Source organism: Mustela lutreola, chromosome 7, assembly GCF_030435805.1.
Source record: "Mustela lutreola isolate mMusLut2 chromosome 7, mMusLut2.pri, whole genome shotgun sequence".
Lineage (NCBI taxonomy): Eukaryota > Metazoa > Chordata > Mammalia > Carnivora > Mustelidae > Mustela > Mustela lutreola.
Window position 1 is genome coordinate 40,852,655 of NC_081296.1, and position 18,172 is coordinate 40,870,826.

The 18,172-nt window shown below is 35.6% G+C and overlaps 1 protein-coding gene across 4 annotated transcripts in view; it reads left to right on the forward strand.

The window, feature by feature from the left end:
- The window catches only part of LRRC49 (leucine rich repeat containing 49), a 168,699-nt gene extending 150,750 nt beyond the window's left edge, over nucleotides 1-17,949 (forward strand). The window contains exons 16-17 of one of the 4 annotated variants that reach the window (XM_059180546.1): nucleotides 7,872-8,025; nucleotides 17,221-17,949. In XM_059180546.1, coding sequence (XP_059036529.1) covers nucleotides 7,872-8,025; nucleotides 17,221-17,424 — 358 coding nt within the window. In that variant the 3' untranslated portion in view covers nucleotides 17,425-17,949. The remainder of the gene's footprint in view (nucleotides 1-7,871; nucleotides 8,026-17,220) is intronic. The other 3 variants (XM_059180547.1, XM_059180549.1, XM_059180548.1) reach the window with 3 other exon arrangements.
- Nucleotides 17,950-18,172: the final 223 nt, after the last annotated feature.

Here is an 18,172-nt window from a genome sequence, read left to right on the forward strand (position 1 = left end):
TTTTATCAAATAAATGTATTTATAATTTTATTGCCAGATTCTTATTCCCAATTTGAAACAAATTCTACTCAAACACCTATGAAATGTCTACAAAAATTGGACATATATTAAACTCAAAGAAAAACTCCATGGTTCCCAAAAACATACTTAAACAGATCACTTTCTCTAGTCATATCATAAAATTAGAAAGTAATGAGCCAAAATTTTACCCAGTTGAAATAGGAAACACAAAGAAACAGGAGAACCAGTTTCTCAGAAAACAAAATACAAGTGCCTTTAAACTTAAAAAAAGACGTTTAACCTCAATCAAAGTCATAGACAAGAAAATGGAGTCAAGAAATTTGTAAAGCTAAAGCAACTTTTAAAGAAATAAAAAAGAATAATTGACTAGTAAAGCAAAAATAGACTCTTTATAACAAGTTTCTAAGGAAAATCCAAGAACTCAAGTATTAAACTTTTTTTTATAGCTAATCAGAATATATAACAAGGAAACCAGATACTATATTAGCTTAAAAAAATAATTGGCATTTCTTCATTAAAATAATAAATTCTTGAAAATAGTATTAGAAAAGTATCCCATTTATCGAGACAATAAAAATAATAAAATATCAGGAAATCCATCTGATAGAATGTAACTATGAAGTAAACAGTGAAATAGGAATTTTAAAAAGGTCTAAAAATGGAAAGATGTACATTGTTAATGAATTCTGAGGCTTAAAAAAAATGTCAATATATTTTTATAAGATTTTATTTATTTATTTGACAGAGAAGACAGTGAGAGAGGTAACAAGAAAGGAGAGTGGGAGAGGGAGAAGCAGGCTTCCCGCCTTGATCCCAGGACTCTGGGATCATAACCTGAGCTGAAGGCAGATACTTAAAAACTGAGCCACCCAACCACCCACCCCGAAAATGTCAATTATTTTAATTAAATCATGTAGTTATTGACTTTCTAATCAACAATCCCAGTATGGTATCTCAGTAAACTGAACAAGATAATTTTTGTATCCTAGGAAGGCATTCATCACCTCAAGTTTATAAAAATATTCTACTATACTTTTCTAATACTTTCTAAGTTTTGACACATTTAGCTCACAAAAATTTAAAACTTTTGTATGATAAAAGACATCATAAATTCAAAAGACATGAGCAGAGAGGGAGAATGTATTTGCAACACATTTAACAGATTTAAGAAGTCCTACAAATTTAGTAAGAAAAAGACAATCAACATGAAAGTAAAAGCAAAGGATATAGAGACTTTACACACACACACACACAAAGGCCAAATATTGTAAAAAATGATCCAACTCACTTTAAAAGAGAAGTAAAAATTAAATTAAAACAATAAGATTTCATTTTAGTTAATGGGATTGACTAAAAAATTTAAGAACTAATAATAATAGGGGTTTATTACTATTCAGAGAAATATGTACTCTACACTCTTGGTGGAAGACAAGGCAGACTTGTGAAGGAAGTAGTTTAGCAGTATCTGCCATATTTTTGAACCCAGAAGTTCTAGTACTAAGAATATAGCCTATTGAAATGCACATACATGGGCACAAAAAACTTAGGTATAGGCTGTCATCATTTTATTGTTTGTAGTAACCCAACTTCAGAAAGTAATTAAATGCCTAACAATAGGGAAAGTTAAATAAATCATGATACTTCTAAACTATAAATGTAGTATCTATATGATACTGTGTACATTATGGTCATTTTAAAACTAGAGAAAAAGAGGAAAAAGGAAAAAGATTAAAGTAGATTTTCTGTTCTGATCTGAAATGATCCAGAGACAGACAGTTTATTAAATAAAATAAACTGTAAAAGAGCATTTATATTATGACCTGATGTTATTTTTAAAAGCAACAAAATTAATGTTTATGTATAAATACGGAGACATAGAAGGGAGCTAAAAAGATGAACACATCTGGTAGGATGTGGATGTTAGTAGTAATGGTTGAGTGGTTAAAGAATGGTTTTCAAGTTTTACTCTATGTATGTTTGTACAGTTTGAAAGTTCTTATTGAGAATGCATTGGATTTCTTTGATAATGGTGAGATAGGTTGTTTTGATAATTCCTTGTAATAAAAACAACTAAAAATTTGGATAAAATTTAAAAAAAACTCCATAAAAGTACAGAAGTACTAGGCCAAGATCTATGGAAAGAACATTGAGAAGTAAGGTGAGCATGTAAACTGTGTTTAACCTAGAGGCATTTTAGGGGAACTTAAATTTTGCTTTTGTTAGCTGCAAAGAGGGAAGGCTATAAATCAATGCCCATTACCCCCTCTAAAATATGCATATAAGTTGAGATCTTCCCAAAATTAAGCTAGGATCCCCATGGCTATACCATCAAGATGGTGTCAGAAATAAACCTCCCTTTCTTCTCAACTGGAATTACCAAGGAAAGTTGTCTTGGTATGAGCAAAAAAGGGGCAAAGTTATTTCTAAGAAGTGTAACTGAAAGCCAATCCTCATATAGATTTGCAGCCTGAATTCATAATATGTAGATAGCTTAAAATAATGTCAAAGTTTAAATGTTACTCTCTCTAGATACCTGGGAAAATCTAATGCACCTCCCCTCTGGAGGAAGTTTATTTTCAACCTATCAGAGAATTTCCGTAAATAATTTTTAAGGACAGTGACCAGGACACAATGGAAAAAAAGTAAAATAACGGAGCATTTAAGGAAAGAGGTTACCATGTATAAGAAGTAACAGAAAAAACAGAGACTATAGAAACAGACCCACAAATACTTTGGGTTTTGGCATTACTTCTTAAGAATTATAAAACGACTATGCATAGTATATTTCATGATATAATAGACAAGTTTGAAAATATCTGGCAATAACAAGAAAATTTAAAAAGTGATCCATCAGATTTGGAAGGAAACCCAAGGAAGTTCTGTAAATGAAAAATGAAACGAACACAATCAAAACTTAAGAGACTTAACAGCCAGTTAGACCTAGTTGAAAAGAGAATCTATAATTTAGGAAATAGCCTAGAGGGAATTTTATGGAATGGAGCACAAAGAGAAAGGAACATATGGGAAAGCAGTTAAGAAATTTGGAGACAGAGTGAGTTGAAAGGTTTAAAATCTGCTTGATTGGAATTTCAAAAAGATAAAATAAAGAAGGTGGAGTAAGTGTAATATTTAAAGATAATGGCAAATAGTTTTTTCGAACTGGTGAAATGCAGTAATCTATACATTAGACAAGCTCAACCAATTACAAATTATTCATTTAAAAGAAATCTATCCCAAGTCACTTCACAATGACATAACAGAGCACCAACTATAAAAGTGAAAAATTCTAAAACAACCAGGAAAAAAGCAATTATCTTTAAAGGAGTGCATATCAGCCCATTGACTTCACAACAGCAGCAGTGGAAGTCAGAAGACAGGATAATAAATGATATGTTCAGTGTTCTGAAGGAAGTTATTGCCAACAACCTAGAATTCTATACACAGTAAAAATGTCTTTTAAGAGTGAAGATAAAATAAGGGTGCCTGGGTGGCTCAGATGGCTTAGGTCACGATCCCAGGGTCCTGGGATTGAGGCTGGAGTCGTGTTCCCTGCTCTGCAGGAAGATTGCTCCTCCCTCTCCTTCTACTGCTCTCCCTGCTTGTGCTCTCTCACCCTCTTTGTCAAATAAATAAATAAAATCTTAGAAAAAAAAAGAATGAAGATAAAATAGACACTTTAAAACAAAATAATAACAAAAGCTAAGAGTTTCCCACCAGTATTCCTGTACTAAAAGAAATTATAATACCTGTAATTAAGCAGTAGGAAAGTGACCCCAAAAAGATGGTCTAAGTTGCAAGAAAACCTAAATAAAGAGCAAGAAGGGGCGCCTGTGTGGCTCAGTCCTTAAGTGTCTGTGCCTTCAGCTCAGGTCGTGATTCCAGGGTCCTGAGATCGAGCCCTGCATTGGGCTCCCTGCTCAGTGGAAAGCCTGCTTCTCCCTCTCCCACTCTCCCTTCTTGTGTTCCCTCTCTTGCTGTCTTCTCTGTCAAATAAATAAAATCTTTTTTTTAAAAAAGCAAGAAAAATATCAAATTTGTGGGATAAAGCTAAATGAACATTGACTGTATAAAGCAACAATAATTATGTGTTGGGGTTTTAAAATATATAGAATTAACATTCACTATAACAGTGTAGTGTAGGAGGTAGATAAAGATATGGTATTCTAGATCCTTGTATTATCTAGGAAGGAGCTATAGTAATTAACCTGAGATGTTAGTAAGTTAAGAGTGCATGTTCTCATTTCTATGGTAACCAAAGAATAAAGAGTGTACAGCTTCTAAACGAATAAGGAGGAGGAGGGGAGAAATGGAAAAGAAGAGAAAGAGAAACGAAACATAGAACGTGTGGGTCAAATTGAAAGAAAAAAAATGTCAGATTTAACCTAAATATGACTATATCAGCAATTCCAATTGTACCAAGTCAGTGGCTTAGAACAAGAGTCCTTTTCTCCCCTGAGTCTGCAGGTCTGCTGGTTGGCTGTACCTTCAGCTGGGGTTCTCATGCATCTGCAGCCGCCTGTGGGTTGGGTAGGCAGCTATGCTGATCTAGCCAGGGCTCTCACTTATTTGGGGGTTGGCCAGCTATAAACTGCTCGCAGGCAGCCTTAGGGCAAATTGTCTTTGCTCCACGTGGTCTCTCCTGCTCCAGAAATCTGCCAGGGCTTGTTTTCATGGGAGAGGCAGGGTTTAAAGAGAGAAAAACATGCAAGGACTCCTGAGGCCTGGCCTGAGAACTGATACTGTCATGAAGGTAGTCAGCTCAGCTGCAGAATCACATTGTAAAGGGCATGAATTCAAGGGAGCTCATAATTATGACCATCAGTGTTATCAGTGATAAAGTGCAAATGTACTAATTGTTCTGGTTAAAAGCCAAAGATTGTCAGATTGAGTAAAAAAATGAAGTTCATTTATATGTTGTTTACAAGGGACACATCGGAACATAAGGTTACATAAAGTTTAAAAGTTAAAAAGTGAGTGTGTAAACCTGGTGATTCACAGACCTGTACCCCTGGGGATAAAAATATATGTTTATAAAAAATAAAAGTTAAAAAAAAATATATATAAAAAAAAAAAAAAAAAGAAGCAAACTAGGTGATTCTATGATACACAAAAGTTTGAAACATATGGTATAAGAACTTTACCCTAAGAATTTAAATTGCTATCTTATAAACTAAGTTTTTATATCTCATTATATGTGTAAAAGTAAAGTATGTAGTAACCTCAATCTGAGGAGTAAAAAAATGAATACTGGATAAAAAATGGTTAAATATTTAAATATTACAAATTGGTTGGCTTGAGAAAATTCAGTATCAAAGTCTGGGAGAAAACAAAGGCAGGGCATTGCTAATCTCCATTAGTAGAAATTTATGAAAAAAAATTACTACTCACAGATTATTGTTAGAACACATCACATTTTAAGTGGTAAGTTTATTAATAAAAATTCTTGTGTAGATTAAAAAAAAAAAAAAAAAAAAAAAGTTAAAAAGTGAGAAAAGATAACAACATCAATACTAACCAAAATAAAAACAGAATAACCATTGAGGACTAAAAGACTGAGGTTAGAAGCAATACTAGAAATAAAGAGGATCATTTCAAAATAATAATAAATTCAGTTCATCAGGAATGTTCAGATAAATCTGCTGATTTAATTTATATGCACCTATTAGCATAGCCTTAAAAACCTGTAAACCAAAAATTGACATTACTACAACTCCCCAATTACAGTGGGAAGTTTTGCTGTATTTTTGAGTAATTTAAAAAGGCTATAAAATACTTGAACAACATGATTAACATATTTGATTTAATGGACATTCGGAGAACATTGCCCCCAATAACTGTAGAACACATGTTCTTTACAAGCATGCATGGAAATTTATAAAAATTGACCAAATGCTATCCATAAGGCAATTGTCAACAGATTCCAAAGGATTTACATAGCCCATGTTTTCTGTTCAAAATTCAATTAGCTTTAACTCAATTATTCAGTGTTAATCAGGAAATCTGCATATATCTGGAAATCAGAATACATATTTCTAAATAACCTACAGGTTAAAAGACAGTTTCATAATGGAAATTACCTTGAACTGAAATATAACAAAAATACCACATTTCAAAACTTGTGGAATCAAGTTACATGATGCTAAATGAAAACATTTTAGCCTTTGAAATGCATCAGTTAGGGAAGAATAAAGCTGAAAATGAATGGAGCTAAACATTTATCTAAAGAAGTTAGGAGTCAGCGCCTGGCTAGCTCATTCGGTAGAGCATGAGACTCTTAAAGAAGTTAGGAAAAGAAAATAAAGAAGTTAGAAAGAAAAAAAAAACAAAAAAACAAAATAATCCTGAACGAAGCTACAAGAATTAATGACATTAAAAACAGAATAATGGGGGGCGCCTAGGTGGCTCAGTCTTTTGGGTGTCTGACTCTTGGTTTTGGCTCTGGTCATGGGCTCAGGTTCCTGAGAGTGAGCCTCACGTTGGACTCCACAAAGCGGGGAGTCTGCTTGAGGATTCTCTCCCCCTCCCCCACCTCTTTCCCCACTTGCAAGCACACTCTCTCTCTCAAATAAATAAATCTTAAGAAAAAATAAAAATAAAATTATGAAAAATTGATTATTTGAAAAGACATGTAAGTGGTAGAAAAACTACATATGCATTGCTTTGATAATTTAAAAGTCAATAAAGAAAATACAGGTAAAGATCTGTACATTACTCACTTTCTTCTTTATAAAAGTGAGAAAATGATACAACTAAATATCCAAAACAAGGGCCTGATTAAGTAAACTGATTTAACATCACAGCTGAATTTTATTCATGCATTAACTTTTAAAGACATAGAAAAATACTTATTACATATAGCATTGAGTGAAGTAAGTGTACAAAATTGGATGGTTAGTATGATCTTAACTTTTTACAAAAATTCATAGAAAAAGCCTATAAAAACATGTTGAATGTGAATAATGTTATAGATTTATATAGATTTATGAGCTATAGATTTATGGGTGATTTTCATCTCTTTATACTTTTCAAAATGTGTACTTCTTAAAATTTCTAAAAATGCTGTTTTATACTTTTAAATTAGAAAGTGAAAAAATTTTAAAAGAGCCATTCCTCTTCTCTTCCCAGTCTTTAGTTCAGTTTACAGTAAAGTAGTAATACCCCTTCACTTAGAGACACCCTAAGTCTGGTGGAAACCAGAAATCAACTTTCATGGGAGATGAGTTGCAGTGCTCTGTCTAGGCTTATGGGTATGCCAGTGATGCTCCGAGAACTGTTTATGTTCTTCATAATCAAATGAAGTTTCCAGTTTCATTATTTACCTCCTACTAGGATCTTGCCCCAATATGCTAATACTTGGAGGTTTTTGTGTTTTGCTTATTTTGGTTTTGCTAAAGTTAAACCAGTATCCCATTACATTTTCTATCTGTGAGTAATACTACTGAGCTGCACATTGGAATTACGGACTATTTGTGTGATTTACAAGGGGTAGTATATGCTTTATGAAAGATAATGACTTAGAAAGTTTGGCCTACTACATCTTTAACAAGGTTGTTTTGTGCTCTGTGATTATTTAAATTTTATATTGATTTCTTTAAGGTAGAGTCTCTTTACTTTAGAAATGGTTGAAATGTTTATGTTGATGCTTGGTAGTTATGAAACAAAAGAATTTGGGTTGTCTAGCTTATTTAGTAGAAAGATTGGGGTATTGAACTGAGTTCAAATGAGTAACTCAAACTCATGAAGCAGACATTCCAAAGCGCATATGTTTCCCTTGAAAGTCAACAAAAAATAGACATATTTTAATAAATCTCATTAGTAACTCTCTACATCCCTTGACTGTCTTTCTACAGAAAGAAGCAATTCCGGTATCTGCTAGAAACCAAAGGAAAAAAACCTGGTCTCGTCAATGAAGAAAACAGTGATAGCAAAAGACTTGTAGGAGAAAACACAAACCGAGCTACGCTAAATTATACCACAAGAGACTTTTATAACGAAAGGCTAGAGGTAAAACCACTATCAGTCTTTGGCATCTGGTGCCTGGATGTCTCCCACCTGGCATGGGACTTGGCAGTGGTACATTTCTCCCTTTACTCAGTGAAGATAACTTGTTTGTGTCCTAGAAAGTTAGCCAGCCTTATGTTAGGTACAGCTGAAGACAGTAAGCACCATGGCGTTAGGAAGAAGTAGAGTCCATAGTTCCAATATCTTTATTTCAGCAGGGAAAAAAAAATGTTTCAAAGAAATCTGTACCAAAAATTTAGACCAAAGTGGACCAAGGGTTCTGATCTGCCTGAATTAAGACAAGAGATGCAGGCTTGCTGTGAGTCCTTAACTGGCCCATGTCAGGTTGTGTCCTTGATGTTCTCAGTCACTGCTTTCATTCTCCTACTGCATTACCTTCTGCATCCTTAATCATGGGGTATCATTTTAACCTGTTCTGTTTCCACTGTAGCTGCTTAGCCAGAAAAGCTGGAACTAATTCTTTACTTCTTTGTTCAGAGGTTTATTGGAGGGATACAGTGTTAGGGTGCCACAGGAGCTACAGGAAGAAAAACATGTAGTGCCTGCCTTGATGGAACTCATAAGAAAGCTGAAGAAATAAATCCTTTAAATAACAATAGAATGTGAAGGTTCTGCAAGAGATTTTGAGGGGACTGAAGGGCAAAAGAGCAAGACAAAGACAGCAGGAAGCGCTCACGGACTGAGCATCCTTAACTGATGTGCAAGGCACCGTGAGTTATATATATAAATAAATATATATATTTATATAACTCACACAGGTTTTATATATGTATTTTATATATATGTATATGTGTGTGTGTGTGTGTGTATACATATATATATGGCAGTGAAATGGCCGGGCAAGTGGTTTTCAGATGTTTTTAAACAGCCATGGGACTCTTTATTCAAACCACATTGTAGCTGAAACCCAGTATGTCAAAACAAAGCAAAAACAGCAGAGCAGCTGTTGTTGTTGAGGGGAAGGAGGGCTTCAGAGCTTCATTTGAGGATTGTCTAGTCTTTTCCTTTCTCCTCATCTCACCCTCAATCCTGAAGCATCTCTTTGGAACCAGAGAGGCTCTAAGGATTACAGCTTGAAAAAAATCTTGAAAACACAATGCAATTGATGTTTAATGGCATCCTAAAGGATGTTCCGATTCTGCTTTAAATCATTCGAGTACAAAAGTACTGCTTCATGAGGGAGCTTTTATCACTGAACAATTCCGTTGGTGAAAAAAATTCTTACCCATGTGAAGCTGAAATCTGCTTCCTAATAACTTCTAATTCATGACCTAGTACCACCTTATGTAGAAAAGAGAATTTGTCTCTTTCTCAAGAAAACTCTTCAAATACTTGAAGTCAATACCCTGAAATCCTCCCTGACCCTAACATTCATGCTTTTGCTCAAAAATCATGTGTTAAGCACCTGGCGCACAGATTACTTGGGCTGTAAGAAGTCACTGTCCTTATCCTCACGGATCTCACATCCTAATGAAGGAGACAGACTTATACAGGGATGGTTATAAACCAGTATATAAAGAGAGTATGGGAGGAGTATCTTATCCAGGTCAAGGAGGCTTTCCAGAGAAGAGCTTCCTGACACCAGTCTTAAATGATAAAGTGTAGCTAGATAAAAGGAAAAAGAGAAATAACACAGTATGAAGAAAAGGCATAGAAGCACAAAAAGAAACGGAGAGAGCCAGGAGTTATGAGCAATTCACTCTTCAGAAGCACAGAGATTGGGGTGGATGGTGTTAAAAGAAGGGACGAGAAAGGTAGTAAGTGCTATATGAGAGGATTGAATTTAATCTTTGCTAATACGGACTTCCTGATGTGGCCAAAGGAGGAAAATGAAAGCCAAACTGACAGGATTATGAGTCTTTGTCTTCTTGAACCAACTCAGTTCCATGAGTCAAAAATTAATACTAATTTATTTTATAAATTAATATGTATAAATTTTATTATAAATTAAAAAATATAATATATTATTTATTATTTATATTATAGATTATAAATATAACTATTGTTTATATAAAATTAAAATTAAATTTATTATAAAATAAATTTTATTAATACTAAAGACATTTAGAAAAATATCAAAGAGCTGCATGCAAAACAAGAACAATTTCACAGAGAAATCAACCAACTCTAAGGAAGAGACAATTCCAGTGATTTTTTTTTTTAAATTATGCAAGAGTATTGCAAAAGAAGAAAATGTTTCCATTTTTTTTTAAGGCAGATACCATAATATTAAATCTGAAACCTGCCAGCATTGGCACAGAAAAAGAAAAGCCAGACCAAAAACCTAAGAATATTGATGATGCAAAAATATTTTTAAAAAGGAAGAGTATCAAGGAGACTACAGCAGAACATTAAATGAATAACAAAACATTACAGCCAAGTGTAGTTTATTTTAGGAATGCAAGGAAGATTCCTATCAGGAGATTGGTCTAAGTTGAAAAGTTGTGATTATTTCTTTAGACATTGAAAAAAAGGCATTTCACACAATTCCACATCCATCCTTAATTTTTTTAAATCAGCGAATAGGATAAATAGAAAATGAAGAGCAAATGTCATGCTTGGTGGGGAAACTCTAGAAACATTAGCATCAATGATAGGCAGAATTCTGAATAAGATGTCCTCCCTGATTCCTACACTCTGGTATCCCTCTCTTCGGTGCCGGTAAAACCTGTAAGTTGCTTCTAACCAATGGAATATGGCAAAGGTAAAGGGATTTTGCAGATACAATTCAGGTCTCTAATCAGTTGACTTTGAGTTAATGGAAAGGGAGATTATCCTGGATAAACCTGACCAGGTCCTCTAAAAGAGGATTCAGGCTACTGCTGGCCTTGAAGAAGTAAGCCACCTGTGTGAGAGGGTACATGGCCAAGAACTGCAAGAAGCTTCTAGGAGTTGACAGCAGCCCCCTGCTGATAGCCAGCAAGAAACTGGGGCTTCAGTTCTATGACTGCAAGGAACTGAGTGCTGTTCAAACAAGCACCGGGTCTGGAAGAGGACCCAAGCTTTAAAGAGGAACAGAGCTTGGCTGACACCTTGACTACAGCCTTGTGACATCCTGAGCCAAGCACCCAGCTAAGCTGTGCCTGGACTCCTGGTACATGGAATCTTGAGATGACATACATGTTGTCTTAGGCCACCGAGTTTGAGGTAATATGCTGCACAGCAGTAGAACCCTAATGCTCGCTGAAGTCAGTCTCAAGCCAGGGGTGTCCAGTATTGTCATTATCAGGTATCCATACAGACAACACAAAAAGGCAAGAGGAAGAGATTTGTGGTAACTTGAAAGGAAAGGCGTGAACTTACTACTTGCAGACAATAGTATTGAATCTCCGGAAATCCCAAGATAATTAGTTCAGAAACTATAAAAGCTATAAGAAAATTCAGTAATGGGGCATAAATCAACAGTTTCCATGTAAGTAAATAACAGAAGAGACCCAGCTCTCAGCAGCAACACAAAAAGATAAAACACCTAGTAATAACTAACTAATAAATAGGTATGATTTCTGTGAAGTAAGCTTTAAAACATTAATGAGGCACACCAAAGATTTATACAAATGGGAGAACCTACCATGTTTTGGATAAAAAGGATCTAAAGCAAAATGTCAGTTTTCCTTAAGTTAATTTAAAATTTTAATATGATCTCAATGAAAATGAAAATGCCAAAAATTTTACTGAGGATTTTTTGAGATTAGTTGATCCTATCATACACATGGGGAAATAAGCATAAGAACTCTGAAAGAGAAGAATACTGAGAATATTAGTGCTACTAGCTATTACGGTATTTTATAAAGTCATATTAGTTAAAACGGGATGACCATAAAGAGATAGTCTAATGAGATAGAATGGAAAAGTGAACTGTACCTGCAAATATAGAAGAGAATTTGTTACTATGATAAAGAATTATCTCAAGTCACGTGGACTATCCAGTAAATGATTTAGGAATGATTAGGGAATGGGGGAGGGGGGTGGAAAGCTAGATTCAGACATTATATCTTACATCAGCATAAATTCCTAATGGATCAGAGATTTTAAAGTTTATAATAAAAGTATAAAGGTTTTCAAGAAATCTTGGAAAATATATGTGTGGTGTTGGCATGAAAAAGACCTTCAGGGAGCTAGAATAAGCAAAGACAAAAAAGAAATGAAAAGATGGTTTACAACTAACCTCCCTGAATGATAAACAACTTTTAGAAATCGGTAAGAAAAGGGGCTGATAACCTAATATAGGCTATGTTTCCTATTTGAAAATAAATCTAAAGTAATACGCCATTCACCTTAACAATAAATACTTTATAACATAAATAACAATAAAATATGTATAAGCCCTCTATGGAGAAAATTATGAAATTTTATTGAAAAGCTTGGAAGAAGAACTAAATAGATTGTTCATATTTAAGGATAGGAACGTTCTACATAGGAAAGATTCTTCCTAAATCCATCCATGAATATAAGGCAGTTCTAATAAAAATTTGGACAGGATTATTATAGAATGTCACCATCTGATCCAAAAGTTATCTGATAGAGCAAACAACCCAAAATACACTAGAGTAAAAGTGGGGAGAACTTGCCTCACCAGATGCCAAGTATTGTAAAGGTGTAGTAATGAAGGCAGTGTAGGAATAGACAAATAGACCTGAGAACAAAATTGAGAGCCAGAAATATATATATGGGGATATTAGATAGGCAGTATAATATAATAAACATACTGAGGAAATTGAATAGCAAATCAGAAATACATATTGAACCCTTTACTTCACACCATACAACAAAAGTTAACTCCAGATCAAATGAAAACCTAAGGATGAAAAGCAAAACTTCAAAGTTTTCATTGAAAAAGTAGGTGAGAATCTTTATGAATAGATTGAATATTCATATTCAATGAATAGATTGATTGAATAGACTGTGATTTTCTAACACCTGAAGGGCACAAACCAGCAGAAAAAATGTCATACATTTGACAATCAAGATCGTTGTTTTTTAAATAGGAGTAGTTTCAGTGGAGTCATATAAGCAGTGTTTCAAGGTGGTTTGAGCAGTAAATAAGCGATCAAAAAGTCAGGACAGGGAGTGTTGACTCCTGTTTTGAGAAATGTTGAAGGGAGAAGGAATCTGAAGCCACATGATATTTTGGAAGAACACTTGACCACTAGGAGATCTGGATCTGAGCCCCTGATTCTACCACTTACTTCCTGAAAGACCTCGCCCTAGTTCCTTAATCACTCTCTTGACTTACAGTCTAGCTTTCCTTCGTTTAGACCAAGCTTCTCACCTCTTGAAAAATATTTCAGTCTGCAGCAGAGAATGTTCAGTCAGTCTCTCTTTTCGGTGCATCCTGAGTGGTTGGGAATTGTAGAGAGCTCCTCACAAATCTGGCTAAGCAGACCCTTCCATTATACATATGACACGTATAATTATATGACAACATGTACAATTCTGTTGCTTGGTGGCTGCTCATCCATACTCCTGACTCATTTTTAAAAAGATCTAAGATGGATGTAGAGTCAGAGGGCTGAAAGGGACTAATGATTCCAGTCCTGTTCTTAGACAGATGAGGAGAACTGGAGACTAAGATGAACTACTCAGGATCGCTCAGTGAGTTACTGGCAGAGCTGCCTCTAGAACTCAGATCTCCTGATTACTGACCTTGGGACGCTCTCCAAGTATATCATGCCCTTTCTGAAGTCTTTCTGACCACAAAGGGCTCCCTCTTTCTGAACACTGATTAGATTTGCTGTCTAAACATCTCACAGCCCTTAGTTACTGTTTAATAATTTTTAGTTAGCTTTTCATATGTGTAGGCATCTCTCCAACAAGACTGCAGGTCCTTCAAAGACTAGGTTAGAGTTTTCTCTGGGTACGTATTAGTAGATGCTGTGTAATTCTGAGCAAGTCTCTTAACTTCTGCTGACCTTAGTTTCCCATTTAGGAGATGGAGATATGGCTTGGACCCCAGTACAAGTACCATTATAGCTAAAATTGTTCCACAACAAATCCTACCTTTGACCTACTTTTTTTTCCCAAACCATCTTCATGACAACAAAGTTTTAGTTCAATGAGATAAATAATATTGTACAGAGTTCATCTCCTCAGGATTGAACTTGTATAATACTTGCTTTATGAACCCCACAGGGATGTTGTGGGATAGGAAAAAAATAAGTATATGAAAGCATTTGAGAATGGAAAAAGCATTATTCAAAGAGCAATAACTCCTTGACGGGTCAGGGCAAGAGAGGTATCTCTAATGTGCTTTTAACAGGATCATTCTGGACAGGCAGAGTGAGTCGTCCTGGCAGATACCTGATGAGTTCAGAGTCTGCTTCATGGAGATGGGAGTAATTGGCTTGGAGGAAAGAAGAAATGATGAAGTAAAACTGCTTTACAACAGTTAACTGAATTAAGGGTTATTATGGCAGATGCAATTCTGTAGCAACATGTTCATAAAGAAGTAATGGAAGAAGCTATAGCAAGAAATTTTAAAGCACCAAAAATTGCACTATGCCAATTACAAAAAGTTTAATTTGTATTATGTATAATTTATTTAGCAAAAATACATCCTTTAAAAATTCTTTACATTTTTGTTACTCCTAAATTACTATAAAAATTTTCCAGTCTTACTGCGAGGCTTTTCCGTTTTTTCAAAAACTCAAAATTGTGGTGCTCCTGGGTGGCTCAGTCAGGTAAGTGTAAAACTCTTGATTTCAGCTCTGGTCACGATCCTGGGGTTGTGGGATGGAGCCCCACATCGGGCTCATGCTGGAAGTGGTGCCTGCTAAAGATCCTCTCTCCCTCTGCCCCTACCCCTCTCTAAACTAAATAAATAAATAACTCAAAATCGTGTTTTAAGAAACTCAGCAATGCGTAAAAGAGGCATTCACTAAATATGCCGTGTGCCTTCTATATGTGCAAATGCATTGCACGTTGTAAAATATCGCTCGTTTCAGGTATTGATTGATCTCTGGTGATTCACACTTGTCTGTCTCCCTGGTAGTCCCTGTATAGCCCAGATTTACTGAGTGTTAAAAGGGAATGGCTCAATGCTGTTCTCATCAACAAGCTAACTTAGTGCAGGTGACTAAGTCCCAGACCATATTTCAGAGTTAAAGAAAGATTCATCAGAGAAGTAGCCAGCTGGAACCATTTGTTATTTATCGCCCATCACAATCTGTACATGTTTTTATGCGAGCTCAACTCGTGACCAGTTGTTCTTAGTGCATGAACTAAATCGGGTCAGCCTGTTGACCCCTGAATGGTGAGTGATTATTTAGAGAAATCTTATATGTCAGAAGAAAATTTTCCAAACTAGGCCTTTGTTAGGGATACTTAGTGACATTTGGGACTCATCTTGAATTTACATTAATTAATCAAGAATCTAAAACATGTTTTGTTGTTTTAAAAAGTGTAAAAATTTGGAAAAGGAAAAGAAATAGAAAAAAAGAGGGGAAAACACTTATGGTCTCACAGTCGAAAGGCAATCTTAGGATACTTCAATATATTGTCTTCCAATAATTTTCTGTATACTTTTCCGAACTTTTTAATGAAAATTTCAAACATACAGCAAAGTTGAAAGAATTTTACAGTAAATGCCCATACACACAATCCTAGATTCTGCTATTAACATTGTACTATAATGTCCTTGCTTTGTCCCCTATCTACACATTGACCCATCCTCTCTCATCAACCCACCTTAAATTTTTTAATTCACTTCAAAGCAATTGCAGACATTAGCATGCTTCTTCCTAAGTAATTCAGCATGTGTATCATTAACCAGAGTTCAGTATTCAATATAGTTTCTTCTTTGGGGGTAATACTTACGTACAATGATACACAAATCTTAGGTATACAGTTGCTAAGTTTTGACATGTGTATAACCCAACCTCTATCAAAATTTTATTTTGTATTTTTGTTTTCCCATTGACCATTGAATTTTATTTTCCTTGTTATTACAAGTCTTTATAAATATAATTTTAATGATAATGTCTGATGATAATTTAAATTTAACCCTTTAATTAATCCTGAAATTATTTTGGTATTTTGATTTGGGTTGGAGGTTTGAATAGATTCTTTTCTAAGAAATTAAACCTATCGTGTCATTGACATTTATTATTTCTTACCTCCTTCATTGATGTGAATTGCTTTCCTATAAATTTTTTTAAAGATTTTATTTATTTATTTGACACAGAGAGAACACAGCAAGGGAGAGAACACAAGCAGGGGAAGTGGGAAAGGGAGAAGCAAGCTTCCTGACTAAGCAGGGAGCCCTATGTGGGGCTCGATCCCTGGGATCATGACCTGAGCCAAAGGCATACACTTAACGACTGAGCATCCAGGCACCCCAGTTTCCTATAATTCTGATTGTCTGATCTATTCCATTATTTTTTCCATATATATTATGGCACTTTCCATCATCTTGCCTCAGTACTCCTCACAAGTATGAATAGCCAAAATAAATGTTGAGTTCTTAGATTGAACACATGGCTTTGTTTCAGCCTCTAGGGTGAAACTGGGGCCTAGTGCCTGAGTAGCTTTAGGCCCAAAACTTTCCTTGTTGTGTTTGGGACCCAGATTTTTCATGTGCAGACTTTCAGACCCAGAAGTTGAGTGGGAGCATTGTTTCTCTCAAGGCCAAGTTCTGGGTCTTAGGCTTATGTATGTTTCCTCTTCCTTCTTATACACTTTCCCCCAAATTTGTCCAAATGGTCTAGACTAATGAATCAGTATAGCGCTACTACACAATTTCCTAAAATACAGACTGAATTCAGAGGATGGTATTTCAAGTATGTGTATGGATATTAACTGACCTTATTCCAATTAAGACTGTCAGTATCAGTGCCCTGATACAGTTACCACTAGATGCCATAAATCTGTGCATTCATCTGGCTTGTGTGAGCTTAACTCCCTTAACTGAGAAGGGAGAAAGTCTACCAACAGAGAAGCAGTAGTTTCAACTCAGGTGATTCCAGAGCTGTCTAACAGAGACAGGAGCAGACTGCGAAGTAAAGAGCTCCTCGTTGCTGTCTGTACTCACGCAGAGCTTGATCATGTCAAGAGTGTTTAGGGGAGTACTTGTCTTTGAAGGGTGAGGCTCAGAACAGATGCTTTCATGTTACTCTGGCTCAGGTAAATGTTCCTTTATCTCTTGGATTAATTATTCGGTGCAAAATTTTCCTTTTTTAACAGGAAATAAAGGAAAAAAAGAAATTCTGCAAGATGTATATGGAGGACCTTGTGAAGGAAGCCACGGAAATCAACATGAAAAACGAAGCCCTGCAGAAGCTTTGGCCACAGATGTTCATTGAGCTTGTTAGGGACGCAGTCATAGAAATCCGCAATAAAAATTCCTACATGAAGCTTTGCCTACAGCAGATAACTGACCAAAAATAGAAATGGCTTTAGTTACAGTTGATTTTAGCACTTTTGTGTTTTTGAAGGTTGAAAACAAGTAGGTTAAACATGTTGAAACAACACTATCCTATAACCTAGAAAGCCTAGCATCAAAACACTATTGCCTACCATTCCCGTAGTTAAAGGTTGGAAGGAGGGAAGGAAAGAAGGAAGAGAAGAAGGAAAGAAAGAAGGAAGGAAGAAAGAAAGGAGAGGAGAGGAGAGAAAGGAGGATTAGCTTCCTACTTCAGCAGCCAAACAACCTCTGGGAACTAAGCCGTCTTGAGAGCTCGCTGGGCCCTGTGCTCGCACCGCTGTCTCCGGCTCTCGCTTCGCCCAGCGCCCCTGCTCTAGCCCCAAGCACGGAGTGCTGGCTCAGGTTTCAGCATGAGTTGCTTCTACCTACTTGCAGCTGAGAATTTCCAATTATTTCCCTTTTTATTTTATGTCATGATTTCCAAGCCAAATACACATTCTTTTTTATGAGTGAAGAATAAACTTATTAATAAATTAGTAAAAAAAAAAAAAAAAAAAGTGCGTTGGCCTCCTTCATCTGGTCAGAAGTGTCATATTGTATGTTCCTCTCTAGCCGGGTGGGAGCCTTTCTCTTCACTTAAGTAGGCAGAGGCTCCATCCTTGCAGGGATGCATCCTTAGGGCACCACACGGGGTTGTGGGCGTCACTGCGGACACAAAAGATGAACGTGAGTACAATGGGGGGCAGAAAGAAAATGCTTAGTGTGAGTGAA